At 36.9% G+C, this 18,531-nt stretch overlaps 1 protein-coding gene across 1 annotated transcript; it reads right to left on the bottom strand.

Moving 5' to 3' along the window:
• Positions 1-2,364: 2,364 nt before the first annotated feature.
• LOC137955940 (uncharacterized) lies at positions 2,365-18,270 on the bottom strand. The gene is made up of 9 exons (XM_068803172.1): positions 17,932-18,270; positions 15,681-16,299; positions 15,324-15,548; positions 14,739-15,001; positions 13,253-13,467; positions 12,437-12,562; positions 10,389-10,574; positions 3,812-3,949; positions 2,365-2,950 (listed from the first exon to the last, which is right to left on the bottom strand). The coding sequence occupies exons 2-9, from the start codon at positions 16,184-16,186 to the stop codon at positions 2,636-2,638; spliced, it is 1,974 nt and encodes a 657-aa protein (XP_068659273.1). The 5' UTR covers positions 16,187-16,299; positions 17,932-18,270; the 3' UTR covers positions 2,365-2,635.
• Between the last annotated feature and the right edge of the window lie 261 nt (positions 18,271-18,531).

Here is an 18,531-nt window from a genome sequence, read left to right as displayed (position 1 = left end):
CGAGTCAGCTCGGCCCAGGAACGGCAAGCCAACTCAACTCGTCCGAGCTGACTCGATTTTTTTTTTTTTTCGAGTCAACCTGACCTGAGTCGCGGTTGCCGAGTTGGAACAGTGAGTCGCAGAAAACTCGTCCCGAGCCAACTCGTTCGGTATTTATAGAAGTACCTTATGATTTTAATTTTATGTTTCTGCGTGCTGGAGGTCATCTTCAACCTCCAGCCGCGCGCAGAAGGAAGAAGCACCGGCGTTCTTTCAACTCGTCGACGCCGGAAAATAGTTCGGAATTGTTTCCGATGTCGGCGTTGTGTCTTCAACGCTCTCAGGCGTCACCAGAGAGCCGCTGACAGTCCCGCACAAAGAGCGAACAGAGACTGTCGGCACTGGTATTTATACAATGTCGACGCCAGCAAACCGTGAGGAATGGTCGCCGTCGTCGGTGCTGCGTCGTTCTCCGACGCTTTTCGCCGATGCAAGAGCCCCGCCTCCCACAAACGGGAAGCGCACAGAATTTGTTTTTTTTTAAAAAACAAAAACAGAGCCGAAAACAGAACAGAGGCTCGGAATCAAAACGCTGGATCAGAGGTCTGCTCTGATACCAACTGTAAGTCTTAAACATGAATTTCTAATACAACATGAAATTCATTATGAATTATGCGGAAGATAAATCATACCTCCTTCCATATGCTTCAAATTCCTTCGCTTCTGTTTTCTCGGTGCTCCCAATCTCTTGGCACTCACGGCGATGGCACTGAACTGAAGGGGAATGAGAGTGACGAGATAGGGGACGGAAAACCATTCTTAACCGAAAACCAACCTCCCATCAAGGTTCATGGTTTCGTGTTACCGAGGGAGTTGCAACTGCCAGAAGTTTGAGACCACGTAATGAGAAAACCATTTCTCATAAAAACGGTTTACAGTCAACCGTCAAGACATTATAATAGAAGAAAGCAAACAGTTACATTATCCGCCTGAAATATTTAAGTGTTTTTTCAGATGTTGGTAAGGAATATCACAATGGAAAACTAAGGCTGTGTTTGGAACACAGAAAGTGGAAAGAAAAGACAAGAAGAGAAGAGAAAGAAAAATATAAAAGAAAATAAAATGGTTGGAAACAAAATGGAGACTGCGCGGCTTGCTGTGGAACGAGTAAGAGTTTGTTGGATCATGCATGTTGATCGACGTATGGGGAGGAGCATATGTCTAGTGTCTTGTTCGTCAGTCCAGGAATATCTAGAATTCTTTTCCCTTTATCAGTTAGAACCCCAGAACTAAAGTACAAGTCAGGGACGACCATTTCTGGATCTGCTTCTTGTAGTCTCTTCTCTTCAATTTTCAATCTGCTTACTATTGGAACCTTCTTCTTCGTACGAAAAATCCAGTCGAAATGCATAAATGGAAATTTATTAGATCAAATGATGAATCAGTTGTTGAAACTAGAGTTACGTGATAGCTGAAGATCAAAGGCTTTGGGCCATTCTCAGGAAGAAACGAGGATTGCCATAAACAAACTTTCTTTTGGGACAAAGCATGGTTATCAAAATAAATTATTTTTTAATAAAATGTTAAATTTAATGAAAGTAAAATAAAAAAGGAGAAACTAATAATTTAAAATTATCTGTAGAGATTTGATAAGGATGCTACCTGAATTGTCTTAGATATAAATTATGAGGCGATATTCAGAAATATAGAATCTGGTAGGTCACATTTGAAAATACTATAGTAAATAAAGGTTGTATACGGAAATCAGTAAAAAATAAATTATTTATTTATTTAATGTTAAGGAATAATCCCATATAGATAAGTGAGAACAAAGATCTTGAATTTATTAGTTGGTAAAAAGGTTTCCTAAGTTGACTAATCATTTTGGGATAGGGTCTTCGACCCAATTTAACATAGTATAGGGTTGCACCTAAACTATCTACTTGTAAAACGATAAAAAATTACCTATACCTAAACTGCCTACTCCTAAATTATCCACATGTAAAACCACAAAAGAAGGTCTACACGTTAGGGGTGTATTAAGGAATAGTACCACATAGATTAGTTAGTACAAATATCTTGAATTTATTAGTTAGTAAAGAAGTTTCCTAAATTGACTAATCATTTTAGGATAGGGCCCTCAACCCAATTTAACAATTTAAAAAAAAAAATCCATGATATAAAGCCTCTTTTGGATTTTTTGGCAATTGAAAGTTGAGCTACCGAAGATCTCGCAGACCTTAAAGCAATTATCAAGATGCCCCATTATCTCTGTAATGTCGTAATATATGCAAAGCTAAATCATCATCTGGTTATGATTAAATACACCTACAAATCACAAACAAGAGCTAAAATTTCCAGAAAAAAAAAGATATTTCACCAAGGGTTAACAAGCCAGACATCACTTGAGCAACTGTAGCATATTCTGTAGCTTGACAAAGATCAGCTCACATGTACATCACATCAACTTCTTGCAAAAAAAAAAAAAAATATATCTATATATATATATATATATAATGATAAAAATTAACAGTAATAAATAAAATACATATCACCTAAAAATACAATAACTGCAAAACTTTTGGCAACTGCAAACCAGAAACTGCCTCACTGGTTTTGTGAGAGAGCCAGACAATCTCTACAATTTGTAATTAGCTTAACTAAGTTGCCCGGGTTGCGTAGCAGCTCTTTTGTCAGAACCAACCCTAACAGGTAGCCTAGCAGATGGTTTTCTGCTACCCTGAGAATTTTGCGCCTTCCTTGAAACTACACGCTGCATGATACGGATTGGGATCCCACCCAAATTGAAATCTTCTTTGAGAGATTTCGTTAGGAACCTTATATCTGTATCCAGAAGCTTGTTCTTCCCTCTCAGAAATGCAACAAATGTAGGTGGGCGAGCTTTCACTTGTGTGAAATACTTAATTTTGGGTTGGGAGGCTTTATCTTTCCAGGAATGCCTACTCATAACCTGCCAAGAGGGGGGGAAAGGAGGTAGATTTACAGTGCTTTGTAAAAAATTTCTTCACAAACTTACTCACGATAACAAACAGTATTTAGTATTTTTTCATGGAAATTGACAACAGCTTTGGAAATCCTCCTTTTTTTGTTTGTTGTAACGAAAAAACTAATTGAACTTGTTAGTGTTGATGGTCATCACCCTGTTATTTTCTCTATGAACGAGTAGTGTTCATAAAGCAGAGCATGACAATTATTCAAAAGTATTAAGGCAAATATACCACAATCAAAACTTCCAGAATAACCATGAATTGAATTGGACCTTTGGCTCAATGGTCACACAGGGAGTTTCTAATGTGAGGTCTTGGAAAACAACCCCGTTAATCTGTTCAGCTGGTGAAACAGTCACCCTAATAGAGTTTGATTGGCAATTTAAACAGTCAATCTACACAGGTTGACACAAAGCAAGTCTGGCCAAGGCTCCAGTTAGATTTTATAACTTCGACATAAATTGATCTAAGAGCAGATTGTACTAATCATCTCACACTTCTATATTACATTTTAGGATAGTTATCCAAGTATCTGGGATTCATGTCAAAAAACAACAGGAAAGCATGACAATCTTTGCTCCAAAAAACACAGGAAAACACCATTCTTATTATTAAATGTACTTGAAGCAAGATAAAGACCTGAAGTTATGTATTGCAATTGAGATTTATAAAGAAATCGCCAAGAACTTATCAATTGCCAATCTTTAATTAATAATTTTGATAAATCTTATGTTCTCTCCTATTAATACTTTTACCTATAAAATGGAGAAAATGTATATAAAATAAATGGCATCCTTTTTTTTAAAGCAATAAACAAATGATACCTTAAGCAGCCAACGATTAAGACGTGCTGTTGACAACCGTAGACACCATTTTTCGTATGTCTCCAACACATGGTGCATTACAGCAAGACGACCCTTTCCTTCTAGAGCTGAGACAAAAACCACCGGTATCCCAGTAATCTGAGAAACCAATTAAATCATTCAGTTAAATTTTTAATTTCATGTATTTGGAATAAAAGAAATGAGAATGGACATCTGCACGTCAGCAAACAAACTTGTGATACATTAGTATACCCTAAGACTAACAAATCCCATCAGGGTGGAACTATAACTTGGTTTCCACGTGAAGCAAAGAACACATGAAAAATCTCGCAAAAAAGTATTAATTGATAAGTTCACAAATATTCTTTTTTCTCCTTATTCACTATTGGTAGCACAAATAGAACTTTCAATAGTAATGGCCCTATAGTGATAATTCTCAATCTTTGAAGCTCTAATAATGAGAATTTAAGTCATCTTCTCATACATTGACATACTGCCTGAATGCTCTTGGGCCACATCTTCTCCCTCTTCAATTGCTGTTATAGTCTGCCTCTCCTCTTCTCCTCAAACTATGCCACATCATGTGCATGGTATGTTGCTCCTTAGCCCCTTGGTCCTTTGGAAGAAAAGAACCGTCCTGTCTTTCTGGAAAATGTTCCTCCTTCAGCAGCCTTGTTAATAAGCTTATGTATGCTGACATCTGTTTGCTGCACCTAACAGATGATTTCATCAGGATCCCAGAGTGTGACTAGCACTCCTTTGTAAACCTATCTGGGCATCACCATATGGTTGTCACCCTCTGGTCCCCTCCTGGTTTCATCAAGCTCAATTTCAATAGGTGCTCCTTTCTTGCTACCTACAGGCCCCCTTGGGACCGTGAGGCTGAGATCAGGTCATACTCACTGGCTTAAGAACCTTTAAGCAGCACTTCTCCTCCAGCTGCTTGTTTGTTGGAGAGGATTCTCTGCTGGTGATCAGCTGGTGCAAGAAGACTGTTAAAATACCCGTCCGAGGATATTTTGATCATTTCCCATATTCTGATTTATCTTGCTATAGCTCTGTTAGATAGATAATTTGATTAAGCTCTTATGCTTCAAGTTTCATTCAAATTAGAGTTGTATTGTAGGAGTTATAGGAGTTTTTGTAACTGAGGGCAGTTTTGGATTAAGTTGTTCTTATTCAAGTTTCCACTTCAAGTGAAAATTGCAACTGTTGTCCATTACTGGTTTGTGTACTTAGGAGTGAAGTTGTGCCCTAATTTCTTGAATTGTGGGGCCCACTTACCTATGTATGGTAAATTGGATTGGGGAAAGTGATCTTTTGTGTAATAAGGCTCTTATTAGCATTGAATTGTGGTCTTTTCGGGAAAAACATATGGTTGAATCCAGCACACAAGTTGTTGTCCAAAGGACAACTGAAAGTTCAAATGGAAAACACTCTCCGTCTATTCAGATAACGTCTATCAGACTGAATGGATCAAGCGATGTGAATCAGTCAAGATCCGTTCTTATGTTTTTGAAGGCCAAAAGAATGGTTAAACACATCAGAGATGATCCCCTTATACTGGTAATTGAAGACTAGGAAGCAGAGGACAATCAAGTAATAAGTTGGTTGGTGAACAGGATAGAACCACGTTTTAGTGACCAGATATTGAGTTGTGGCACAATTAAAGAGATGTGGACAACTCTGGCTTCCATTTTGTCTCAATAGAGTAATTTGTCTTGGATTTATTAGCTATATGTCCAGTATTTTAATATGAAGCGAAGAGATATATCAGTGACAAATTATTTACTGAAATGAGAGGTGTCCTACAAGAATCAACACCTTTCATCCTTTCACTGCAAATATTGCGGACATTCATAAGGAAAGAATCATTCAAATTACTGAATTTCTAGATGCTTTGGGATCTAAATATGATGCCATTCGGGTCTAGTTGTTGGCCAATGACGATGTGACTACTCTTGAGCAAGTCTTTAACAAAGTACTTCGAACAAAAGGTGTTGCAGTAAGTAAAACTTGAAAAATATGCCAGACTGTCAGATGCTGCCGCTCTTAACCTCCAGTCATCTACTGGTAAGCCCAAGGGTCAGTTCGTGGAAGTAGTAGAGGTCGAAACTTTTCTACTTGAGACCATAGCAAAAATGATAAAGGGGAACGAAAATTTATTGATTGTGGTCAATCTAACAATATCTCTAACAAGTGTTCGGAGATATTTGGTAAGCCCACCTAGGCCAATTCCATAGTCAGATGCTACTTCGCACTCTGGTTCACATGATGAGATTCAGTTGACTACACTATCTAGAACTTCTTCTGCCATTGACATCCACCCATATGTCAGGTATATCCTCCTTATTTAAGTCCATTCATCCTACCCATTCATATGACCAAGTTATTTTAACTGATAGATCCACCTCCAAATTTAGGGGGAGGGTACTATACATACCACTCCTCATATATCCTTGAATTCAGTTCTTTTCATTCCAAAATTTTCAGTCAACCTCTTATCTGTGAATCACATCACCAAGTTTTAAACTGTTCAGTAACCTTTTCTTCTACTTCTTGTGTTTTTCAGGACTTGTAAATAAAGATAAGGATTTTAGTTCCAGACATGAGAAGGGAAGGTTTTACCCATTGCATGATGTTTTTATTCCCAAAATTGTGGCACTTACCACCAAAACTCCTCATACCTATGGCACCTACTCTTGAGGCACCCATCACCAATTAAGCTAGTCAGTCCTTTCCTTCCTTGTCAGCAGATATGTCTTTTGATTGTAAGTCCTATCAACTGGAAAAACATCGTCAAGCTAGTTTCCCACTTAGTCTTAGTTGTATCAACAAAATGATTGAATTAGTTCATTTTGTTGCATGGGATCCATGTCAGGTTCTCAGTCCATTTGGTTTCAAGTATTTTGTTTTTTTCACAGATGATTTTAGTCAAGTAACTTGATTGTATCTCCTATAGGAAAAATCTGAAGTATTTCATCTATCCCTCAACTTTTTTAATGAAATAAAGAGTCAGTTTCGTGCTTATGTTCATGTTTTTCATACTGATAATGGAATAGAGTATCTGAATAAAAAGTTTGCATAATTTTGTGCTTCCCACGATATCACTCGTTAGACATCTTGCACATATTTTCCTTAACAAAATGGGGTAGCATAGCACACAAATAGGCATCTCCTTGAGGTTACTCAGACTTTATTATTACATTTGAATGTTCCTAAATTTTTTTGGGAGGATGCAGTTTTGACTTCTTGTTTCTTAATTAATCGCATGTTATCATAAGTTTTATGTGGTCAAGTTCTTCTGCATGTTTTAAAACCTCACTGTAAGTTGTTTGATGTCATTCATAGTATATTTGGATGCACTTGTTTTGTACACTTTGTTAAATTGGTTCGAAGGCCCTATCCCAAAATGACTAGCCTTATTCCTTAACACTCCCCCCTCATGTGTAGACCCTCTTCCTTGTCTCTAAAAGTGGATAATTTAAGAGTAGGCAGTTTAGGTATAGGCCCTCTTTTGTGGCTCTACAAGTGGATAGTTTAGGTGTAGCCCATCTCTTGGGGCTCTACAAGTAGATAGTTTCACATATGAGTACCTGCTCTGATACCATGTTAAGTTAGGTCTAAGGCCCATCCCAAAATGACTAACCCTATTCCTTAACACTCCCCCTCACGTGTAGACCCTCTTTTTGTGGCTCTACAAGTGGATAATTTAGAAGTAGGCAGTTTAGGTGTAAACCCTCTTTTGTGGCTCTACAAGTGGATATTTTAGGTGTAGGCCATATTTTGTGGCTCTACAAGTAGATAGTTTAGATGCAGGCCCACATATGAGTACCCGCTCTGATACCATGTTAAGTTGGGTCCAAGGCCCTATTCCAAAATGACTAGTCAACTTAGGAAACCTCTTTCCCAACTAATAAACTCAAGATCTTTGTACTCATTAATCAATGTGGGACTATTCCTTAACACACTTCTTAGATAATTCTTCAGATAAGTTGTTGCCTCGATCTATAAATGTGTCTTTTTGGGATATAAGTGTTATAACCCTATTCGAGCAAAGACATATGTCTCAGTTGATGTCAAATTCTTTGAGCATACTCTGTATTTTGCATCTTCTATTGAGTCTTCAATTTCATCAGGTCCTTCTATGGATAGTCTTGTTCATGTAGCAGTTTTGGATGCACCAATCACAGGTCCTCCAGCTCTTCGAATCTACGGTTGTCACCCCTACCATGAGTTGCCATCTGTTGTACCTCCAGAAGGTCTAAGCCCTCTCCTCCAAATCAACCATCTTCCTCTTTTCCTACAGGTCTGGTCCCATCGGATTTGGATTTACTCATCAATCTACAAAAAAGCAAACGATTTTGTATTTCTCATCCCATCTCACAATATGTTGAGATACACAGACCTTTGGTGTTGATGTGTTTGAGATATTTTCATCAGTATACACAGACCTTTAGTGTTGATGTGTTTGAGATATTCTCACTTGTGGCCAGACTAATATCGATACGTATATTGATCTTTGTGACAGTTAATAAAGGGTGGCCACTTCTTCAACTAGACGTGAAAAATACCCTCTTGTATAGTGATCTACAAGAAGAAGTATATATGAAGCAGCCTCCTATGTATGTTGCTCATGGAGAGACAAGGAAGGTATGTAGGTTAAAGAAGGCTATTTATGGACTTAAACAAAGTCCGAGAGTATGATTCAAAAAGTTTAGTAATGTGGTGATGTAGTTTGGTTTCTACAAAAATCATTGCAATCATTCTATGTACTTTACTCAAAAGGAAGGCTGGTGTGGTTATCTTGGTTGTATATGTGGATGATATTATACTGTCTGGAGATGATCTTGAAGGTATTTCGGAAGTTAAAAAACACTAGGCCACCCACTTTTAGACAAAATATTTGGGTTATCTGAAGTACTTCCTTGGCATTGAAGTTGCTCACAATAAACAAGCTATGGTTCTCTCTCAAAGAAAGTATGTGTTAGATATACTACAGGAATATGGTCTATTGGGTTGACACCCAATAGACATCCCCATGAATATTAACCATAATCTCCATGACACAGAGTCTTTGTCTCAAGGACAGAACACAGTATAGACCTTTGGTAGATAAATTGATCTCTGCTACAATTGTTAGGACGGATATATCCTTTATTGTGAGAGTTGTGAACCAGTTCATGGAAAACCCTCAGAAAGTGCATTCAGAAACAGCCAGAGGATTTTAAAGTATTTGAAAGGTGCCCCTGAAAAAAGTCTGTTGTACATTCAAAATGACAAAATAGATATACTTGGATATTCTGATGCAGATTTTGCTAGATGTAAAATGGAACTATCTACTTCAGGCTATTGTTGTTTTATTGAGGGTATTTTAGGTAATCAATAAAAGTAATAAACAAAGAGTTATGGCCAAGTCGAGTGCAAAGGCCAAAAATAGAGCAATGGTTCATACTTAGCGAGCTTATGTGGGTTATGTCTGTTCTTCTTGAGATTGGTTTTCATATTCCAGAACTCTTAGTTATGAAGTGTGACAATCAAGCTGCTATTTTGATTGCAAGCAATCCTGTATTCCACAAGAGAGCTAAAGATTTAGAGGTTGATCATCATTTTATCAAAGGTGCAATTATGCAAAGAAAGGTGATTACTCCATATGTGATGTCATCATATCAACTTCAAAATGTGTTTACAAAACCTCTAGGAAGATGTAAACACTTGGTGTTTTGTGACAAGCTAGGATTGTTTGATATCTACTCTCCATTTTGAGGGAAGTGTTAAAATACCTGTTCAAGGGTATTTTGGTAATTTTCCATATCCCGATTTAACTTAGCATAGTTCTGTTAGACAGATAATTCCATTAAGTTCTTATGTTTCAAGTTCCATTCAAATCAGAGTTGTATTATATGAGTTATAGGAGTTTTTGAAACTGCGTGCATTTTTATCCTTTCTTGTGATATCACTTAAGTGATTAATGAAAGGGGGAAGCTTCTGCTTTTCTGGCGCTAACTCCAACGCAGACTTGGCTGCTTCTTCTTCCTCTGCTCTCTCAATCTTTTCTTCCTCTTTCTCTCTCAAACCTACAACAAATTTATTGTCAAATTCTTGATTTAATAGATTGTTTTTGTATAGGGTGGTCTCATGTGCATCTTTCAGCGAATTGCCTTGCTGGTTAGCTCACAAAAGATGGGGTGAGACTTCAACATCTTGCTGTGAATTTGACCGCCTTTCCTAGCTATTTGTTCTCCCTTTGGTCTTCTCAGCAAACTTTGTTACCATTCAAAAAATAATAATTCCCATGTATATCACGACATCCTTCCAACCTCATTAAACTTCCCGACAATGCTGAGTAATTCATAAAATGCATTTCCAATAAATTACAGGAAGTGTAACTTCTTGAGAAACTAATGCAACAGAGTTATTCCCACACAATGCCATATAGAAGTGAAGAGTAGTAAAATCACCAGAAATCAATATGACAACATCAACAAGTACTATAGATTCTTGCCACCAAATATTAGTACATTTGTATATTACAAACATGCCAAAAATGCATCACAGAGCTAGAGGATTGTCAAACCTGAGGAATAACTGTTTGAATCTCTTCAGGAACAACCTTCAAGACCTTCTCATATAACTTGGAATTTTCCTTGCCTCTTAGAAGATCCATTTTGTTCACAACTACCACCAGACCTCGACCTTCTTCTACTGCTTGCCGTGCTATAACTACTTCTGAATGCTTCATACTGCTTTTGGCTTTCGCAATCTTAGCATAACATACAGGATGCAGCACACCAAATGAATAAAAAGTAATAGAAACTTTTTTCTCCAAATGATAACTAGGAAAAATTTCATGTGCCAAAACACAAATTATACCCCACCCATATGCAACTGTTTGCTCCAAGAATTAAAATTGAAAAAAACATGCAGACATACACATGCACAAATGCATACATGTCACCATGTCACCATGTGTCTCAGCCTGTATGTGCCAGTATGCTCATACACATATCCCCACCCATAAGCAACTGCTTGCTGCAAGAATTAAAATTTCAAAAAACATGAAGACATACACATGCACAGATGCATACATGTCACCATGTGTCTCAGCATGTATGTGCCAGTATGCTCATACACATATCCCTCATTGATTTTCAATACCCAGAAGCAAGTGCTAGTTGTTGCATGCCTTGTTTGCCTAGACTACAACAATTTCCCCAAACTGACTATATGTATCTGACATACTCATTTATATATGGGAGATATTTGTAATTTTGTCCATTGACTTTAAGTGGTTAATAGAGAAAGAAGAAGTATCAACCAAAATTAATCTGACATTCAAACAGCCAGTCGACCTTATCTTCCCTCTTCCTTTCCACTTTTTTCCTTCTTTGTTAATTTCCCACACATTATTCTCTTTCTTTCTCCTTATCTCTCTATCATTATCTAACTATTTTTCAGCTTTATGAAAAAACAAAGAAGAACAAGAAACAAGACATAGAAAATCTTATGAAGAAAAGATTTTTATTTTGTGAAAGTCTTCAATTAAGTAGTTCGTTTTTGTAAAAAGTCTCAAATCTTTTTGTAAAAATATCTCTGTTAAAAAATCTCAAATCTTTTCTTTAAACAGTAGATATTTTTCATGCAAGAATCTAAAGTTAGTAAGTGTATTCATATATATATATATGCATATGAAACTACCAATTTCTTTCACATGGTAGTTGAAATTCTTTTCAAGGCTAATTGTATCGATATAGAAAATCACAAGGCATTCACAGTTAGTTAATTCAGTTCCAGTAAAATCCCATCATGACACTATTACTTAGATTATCTGTCTAAGAGGCTATAAATAATGGTATTTTTGTAACTTTGATACATAATGAGAATTGATACAATGAATTTCAGTAGCTGTGGTAGCTATATTTATTCCTTTATGCCAAGAATAGCTTTGTATTTTCTTCAGTTTTGCTAGCTATTGTTAACCACAGAACGGTTTCTAAAAGGTTTTACTCATTAAACTAGAAATCCAAGAATTTTAACATGGAAGAGAAAATATTGGCAATTGTTAAAAAAATAAAAAAAATAAACACTGGCTAGGTAACTCAAACACCACTTCTTTCCTTCAACTATACTTTTAATAGTTTTCTTGGCTTTGTAAATGAAGGAATTCAACGTCATTTCTGTGTCACCCTATGCAGAATCCTTTTGCAACATAGAGGAACCTAAAGTTCAGAAATCAGCAAGCTCTTTATAAGTTACATATTAGCACAGTATTTCTGGTACATATAAGTAGATGTCATATCTGTTCACCATGATAGATATCTGTCAATCAGCCCTCCAATATCACACCCCAATCTTGAAACTATTGGATTCAACCTTCATCATAAAATTTTCAATTGTTACAGATTATGACCCACTTCCATCCTCTGTACCACCAACATGTTAAAAAAGGTTCTGTTGCCAAAAAAACTCTGAGAAATCTCCTCTGGTGGGACACTTCTCTGTTGGTATTTGTATGGGTTTTCTCCAGACAGCCACAAACTTCACATAAGGTTTCTAATAAGGGATCTTACCAAATGTTGGGAAATATTAAATGTAATAATTTATATTATAGCAATAAAAGCATACCTCATCAGCATCTAGCACCATCACAACAATATGAGCTCTCATAAGATTTTTCTTTGACTGCATGACACTGAGGGATGATGGTCCTTTCTCTTGCCCTGCTCTTGGGAGCCAACCAGCAGTGTCCACCTGCACAAAACATTGTGAAGCATTGAAGTAAAAAAGAAAAAGGAATGTCTAAATATTGCCAGATTAACTGACAGGGAAAAGCTGAAGTCTTTGGTATCATGTTTTGAAAATGCAAATGTTCCTCTTTTTCCATCCTTACTGGAGTCATTCCAAAGGTGCAACATGGAGAGACTAAGCATAACCAAATCCTATGTGCTTCAACCAAGTCTTCCAATTAAATCTGTTTATTTCTTTGTTTTTAATGGACAATTCAGATTTGAAATTTAATCAGATGTTTATTAGCCATTGTTGTCAGAACTGGCACCAACATGATACAGATCAATCATGAAAAGACCCCATTCCACCCCATTCCACCCATATCACATACTTCAATTAATTATTGTGACTGAATCGAGTATTCTTACAGTAAAATTGTTAGGAAGAAGAGAATTTTTTTTACCAGAACAACATCATAAAGATAAGTATGCACTCTTAACTTCACTTAGTCTGCTGATATAAGAATTATATATGAAGAAATAACATCCTCTTTCAATAAACTCTAACTAACTTCACTTAGATTTGCTGGCTTCCAACTTTAGAACAGCTTTCAAAAAAATTCTCAGCACAGACTCGAATAAATCATAATGTCTGCACCAGAGCAGACATACAATGAAAATGAAGAAATCATAGCTTAAGAAACCTGATACTCACCAAGTATATAGTACGACCATCAAATTGAAACTGAGCCCTTATTGAGTCCCTTGTTAAACCCGCCTCTGGCCCAACAATAACTCGATCTTGCTGAAGTATTGCATTCAACAGTGTAGACTTTCCAACATTGGGTCTTCCTATGATTGCCAACTGCAAAGGCACCTTAGTATCCTCGTGCTCTAATGAATCGCCATTATTATCCTCAATGACCTTTTCTGGAACAGGAGGGAAAAAATCATTGCATAGTTATTGTTGAATAAAATTGTAGGTTATTATTCTAAAAATCGATAAGAGAAGTTTGCCAAAATACCAATAGGTGTTCCCAAGAAGAAAGATGAGCACCAAAGGAAGCCAAAACGTCCAAGTTCTGGATCTCCCATTAAATGCATGCATTGAAGGACGTAAGGCAACAAACTACCACGCACAATGTTCCTACTGTATAGGTATCCAGTATCACTCTCGACAATGATTACATTATCAACACTACGAACCTTTAGAGGACAATTATATTGATCGCAGCCATCTATAGACAAGAGAACACACATGCGTATGGAAAACCCTCATTTATGTGAATTTTCATGTGTTTATTCTTGTGTCAGCATGTGTCAGTGACTGGAAGAGAGAAGAGATCCAAAGATATATGAGACGGTAAACAAACAAAAGGAGATGACAAAATCAAATTACACGTAAAAAATATAAAATTATTTTATAGATATTTTATAGATCCTAAAACAATGGGAAAGAAAACCCCAACCAAACAAAAAGAGCAAAGTTTGTCATTCTTTTCCTTTCTCTATATTTCTCTTCAAATAAAGAAATGGGTAACACAACAAATGACTGAATGCTATATTTCCCTTCAAATTAAAGAAACAGGAAACACAGCAACTGGTTGCACTCATCTACCTATGCCCGTGAATAATCCTCCTTCCACATGGAAGCAACAAGTCTACCATACTCAAACAGGTTTCCAAATTTTACTTTTACCACTCACATGACCCACAAGTGACATATGACCAAAAGGGCACTTTTTTATGTAAAGATGTCCCACCCCCCTCCCCCGACATTTATGCTTGAACTTCCAGTTTTTTCATTTTAGAAACCTCACACTAGAAACTCTCTCATGCAGCCATTGAGCCAAAAGCCCAATCCACAACTTCTTTCCAGTTTGACAAACTAAAAATGTCCCATGAGATTCCTATATTTGGCTTCCCTTCAGTAAGTATTTTCATAAGAAATGAAGTGGAACTCCATTCGATTTTTTAGTTCAAGACATGTACAGAAACCAACTAAATCTAGTATAATATAAGAATATAAACAAGGAATAAAAAAGATAAGAGACTTTTTTATCAAATAAAATTTAACAAAGCGTGTCCTAAAGCAAAAATATTAGCTATTTCAAGCAAAAACAAAAAATATTAAAAGTTCAAAAACCTGATTTACTCAACCTATTGAAAATAAAATCTCAATGAACAGTTTTCTTACTGACCATCTGACTTAGTTTTATGCATGTGGTCCTCAAGGAGTGGGCGGAGAGTTTCATAAAGTTCTGCCATACCAAACCCAGTCTCTGCGGATATGGGAATTGGGTCACCAAATCCTAATCTTTGAGCTTCCCCGGCTGCTGCAATAAGAACTCCACTTTCCTCATCAAGGGATTCAGATTTATTCATCACCAGTATAGTTTTAATATTAGAAGCATTTTTTCGCAACCATTTCCCTACTTCCAGGTCTAGAGGCTGCAATCCATCTCTGAAAGCATCAATGAAATATTTAAGTATTTTTTTTTTTAAAGAATTTTTCAGAAGTAATTTTAGCTGTATAAATACACATCTGCAATCAAACAATCAAAACAAAAAATGAAATAAAAACTTCAACAGTAAAAGAATGGATTCCATGCACATGGACCAATTAGTTCTACAAAACACCTTAACTCCACCAGATGCCACATCAGGAATCCACAATATTACAATTTATGTGAGCAAAAGAGATTTTGGACATAATCAGAAACACAAAACAAAGAGTCAGTTAAACATTGTTCCTACCATAAAGTGCTCAGTAGTCTGAATCTAACCTGACATCAATCAAGAAGAGTGCAAAGTGAGACCTTGCCAATATATTGCATGTCATGTGTGCAGTTCTACTAAGAATACTTCCTGAAGTAGCTGCAGTTTCCAATCCAGCTGAGTCCAATACGTTGAACCTCAGGTCACTCAATTTTGCGATACCTTCACGTATATCACGGGTTACATGGTCATCAGGAGTGTTGTACACAAGGGCTTCTCTCCTTCTTATCAGACTAATAAAGCCGACAAGAAAATTTTCAAAAGAAGAAAAAGCCTCAGTATATGATCATTATTACTTCCATATAGAAGGGAAAAAATTAACCTTCTACTAATTTTTTTGAGAGAATAACTTTACTACAACTCACCGGTTAAACAGTGCTGACTTGCCAACATTTGGACGTCCGACCAAAATAACTGTAGGAAGTAGGTTGGCATCAACTTTTCGAAAGTCAATCACTGATTTTTTTGTTTGAGTACTTCCATTAACTTTTGATGATCTGCGACTGACATCACCATTATCAACAACAGCTCCAGAGAGCTTATCAATCGGATCACAGTATTCAGAAGAGTCCAACAAGTCTTTGACATGATGATTTGAACTAGACAAGGTTTCCCTACACGGGTCTTGTGATGCAAATCCACAAACTTTCCGTGCAGCTGAAAATCTCCAAACAGGTGAGAACTTGGTGTTGGGTATCTGTGTCAATGGGTCAATTACAGATGAACCAGGGCAGGTTGTACAAAGATGATATGTGCAGATGCTCGAGAGACTTCTGCAATTAGGTACTTCATTCCGTAAATTGTGCCACCTGAGGTTGCCATTGACCCTATACTTGGTGGTTAAGGAAAACAGAATCCAACGCAAACCCATTGGTTTGGAACAAAAATAAAGTGTCCTAGGCAGCTATAACCAAGGAGGCAACCAACACAAGAAGAGTTATATACAGTGAGAATTTTGGACCTTCTTGACTCTTTATGCGGCACCTGGAGAATAGTGGTAATTTTTTTAATAAAACCGCTCTAGAAAATTACATATCATGACATAATGAAGATGAGACATTCAAATTGGTAAATAAACTATAAGGGCACAACTGTAAAGAACATGTTCTCCGTGAATTGAAAAAATGAGTAAATGCTATCAAAAGGCAATGCTAAATAAACTTAGCGCTGATTAAAGAAATAATGATAAATAGAATAGGCTGAAGATATTTACAAACTTGGGAATTTTATGTAAAGCAAGGGCATTTAGGCTTGGTGTTTGCATGAGTTTTAGTTTTAGTATGACAGTCCCTTAAGTCTAATAGATGTAGTAAAAGAAACTCATCTTTCCAATAAAGATAGCATTGACTGGTTTTTTTTGCATGTCGCAGCTTGGACATTCAATCCCCAACTACCCAAATCCATTTTTAATAAATTATTGCACACTAGAAGAAAAAAAAGAATAATTTCTTAAAGTACAAAGCAAAACTCAGCAGGTATAGGGATAATCTGCATCTTTTCAGACAGTAAGAGGACATTATAAATTTCTGCTCATTTAAATCTATTTAGGTGGCCAACAAATATAAATTTCTGTCTGCATTATATGGTGATAGAACTGAGTCAAAAATAGAATATTTTATCACTCCAAACGACAATGGTGGAGGCAATCAGAAGGTGTCCACATGTCGTCTAAAAAACTGTCTGACAAAGGATGACAATGAAAATGAACTTTTGGTAACAGAAACCTTCTTCTTTGTTGTCTAGAGATAACAGTGATCACAGAAACCCTCAACACCTTCCAAACAGTAGAGCGCAATGATAGAATTTTGAGAGAGGTTACAGTGATAGTTTTAAAGACCTAACAAAAGCAATGTTAAATAATACAAAACTGATAGCGGAAAACCACTAAGCCCCTTATCTACTGAAGTCTGCTTTAAACCTTTCCCCCCTTCTTTAGCTTCAATTAATTTGTCAAGAAATCAGATTTGAAAAGTATAAAGCATGCTCTTAAAACACTAAATAAATGGTAACTTTATTCATAAGTTGATTTCTTCAGAAAGAAAGCAGTCATACCTACAACAGGAAATGAATAACTCTATGACACTCATTTCCAACATTATAAGATCTTACAACCTCCACCTACTTCTAATCATGGTCACTAATTTCTATTACTAAGTGATTAGTTTCATTGAGCCTCCTATATTGTGGAAAAAATGGAGGTTGCAGTGTTTTTGCAATGAAACCTGTTGGACTTGCCTCTCTGAAATTTTGGAGAGAAATAAGCAACAAGCCCCTATTTGCCAATGTGGAGCTAGTTCCACACAACAGACCACCCTTCAATAGGAGACTAAAAAGAGGAATACCAGCAATCAAATGCCAGATTGACGTCAACAATCATTGACTTCTAAGTATATGTTCCAGCTTCCTCTTTGAAAATATATCAAAAGGAAAGACAAACAACAATCGTGTAATATGTTGTTTGTAGAATAGTTACCTAGTAAGTCTTTTCAGTGCATTTCCAGAGTATACATGATCCAGTGAAACTAACATAAAGCACAAACATGAAAACAACGCCGTGTACCACTTAAATGCATCGGTCCGAGTTGCTCGCATAAAGCAGTTATGAGAAATAATTACCTAGTTCACATTGCGAATGAACTTGTCAAAGGGAAGGCACTGGGTGTTTCATATTTCTCAACGAAAGCATCAGTAAAAACCTGGACGACGAGTGAAAATTAAAAATACGAGACTTGGTAAGGTAAGATGAATGGACAGAAGGGACAAATCGAACATAAACAATCTGAGAAGAACCCAGGGGGGCTTAATCAGGAAGAGAATATGATCGCTCTAGACCGAGAGAAGGAGACCGAAAGAGAATGCAAGTGTAAATAAGAGAAAGTAAGACACAGGATTATTTCCGACAGAAAAAGTGGAACTGATGCAGGAAAGTTGACGACAGGAGTGAGAAAGCGTGGACGAGAGGCGGGGGGGTGGGGGGGGGGGGGGGGGGGGGACGATTCTGTTCCAGTCAAATACTGGATGTAAGGGTTACTGATCAATTAGGGAGTCGGCTGCGTGCTGCAGGAGGAATTGGAGTGTCCATCTGAAGTCCCACGATTTTCCAGTTCCTGGCTTCCGACTTTGCCGCCCACTAACGCCTGGAAAGCTCAACCAGGAAACAAGAGGGCAGCAAGCAACGGCTACGGAAATTGGTTTCTAGTAGAGAGTAAATATTGG

The sequence above is a fragment of the Aristolochia californica genome, unplaced genomic scaffold (assembly GCF_029961685.1).
Source record: "Aristolochia californica isolate CCGP_79_NKW_82.1479 unplaced genomic scaffold, dmAriCali1.0.hap1 SCAF_2, whole genome shotgun sequence".
In the NCBI taxonomy this organism is placed as follows: Eukaryota; Viridiplantae; Streptophyta; class Magnoliopsida; order Piperales; family Aristolochiaceae; genus Aristolochia; species Aristolochia californica.
Note: the sequence above shows the minus strand (reverse complement) of the source record. Positions and strands in the feature narration are given on the sequence as shown.

Bases quoted from the DNA above. Each gene is read 5' to 3' on its own strand.
- LOC137955940 (XM_068803172.1), bottom strand. From the start codon at position 16,186: ATGGGTTTGCGTTGGATTCTGTTTTCCTTAACCACCAAGTATAGGGTC. The intron at 10,575-12,436 runs GTATGCTTTTAT...TGTTATGCTAAG, and splicing joins TGGTGCTAGATGCTGATGAG to ATTGCGAAAGCCAAAAGCAG. The intron at 3,950-10,388 runs GTTTGACAATCC...TTGGTTTCTCAG, and splicing joins TTCAAACAGTTATTCCTCAG to ATTACTGGGATACCGGTGGT.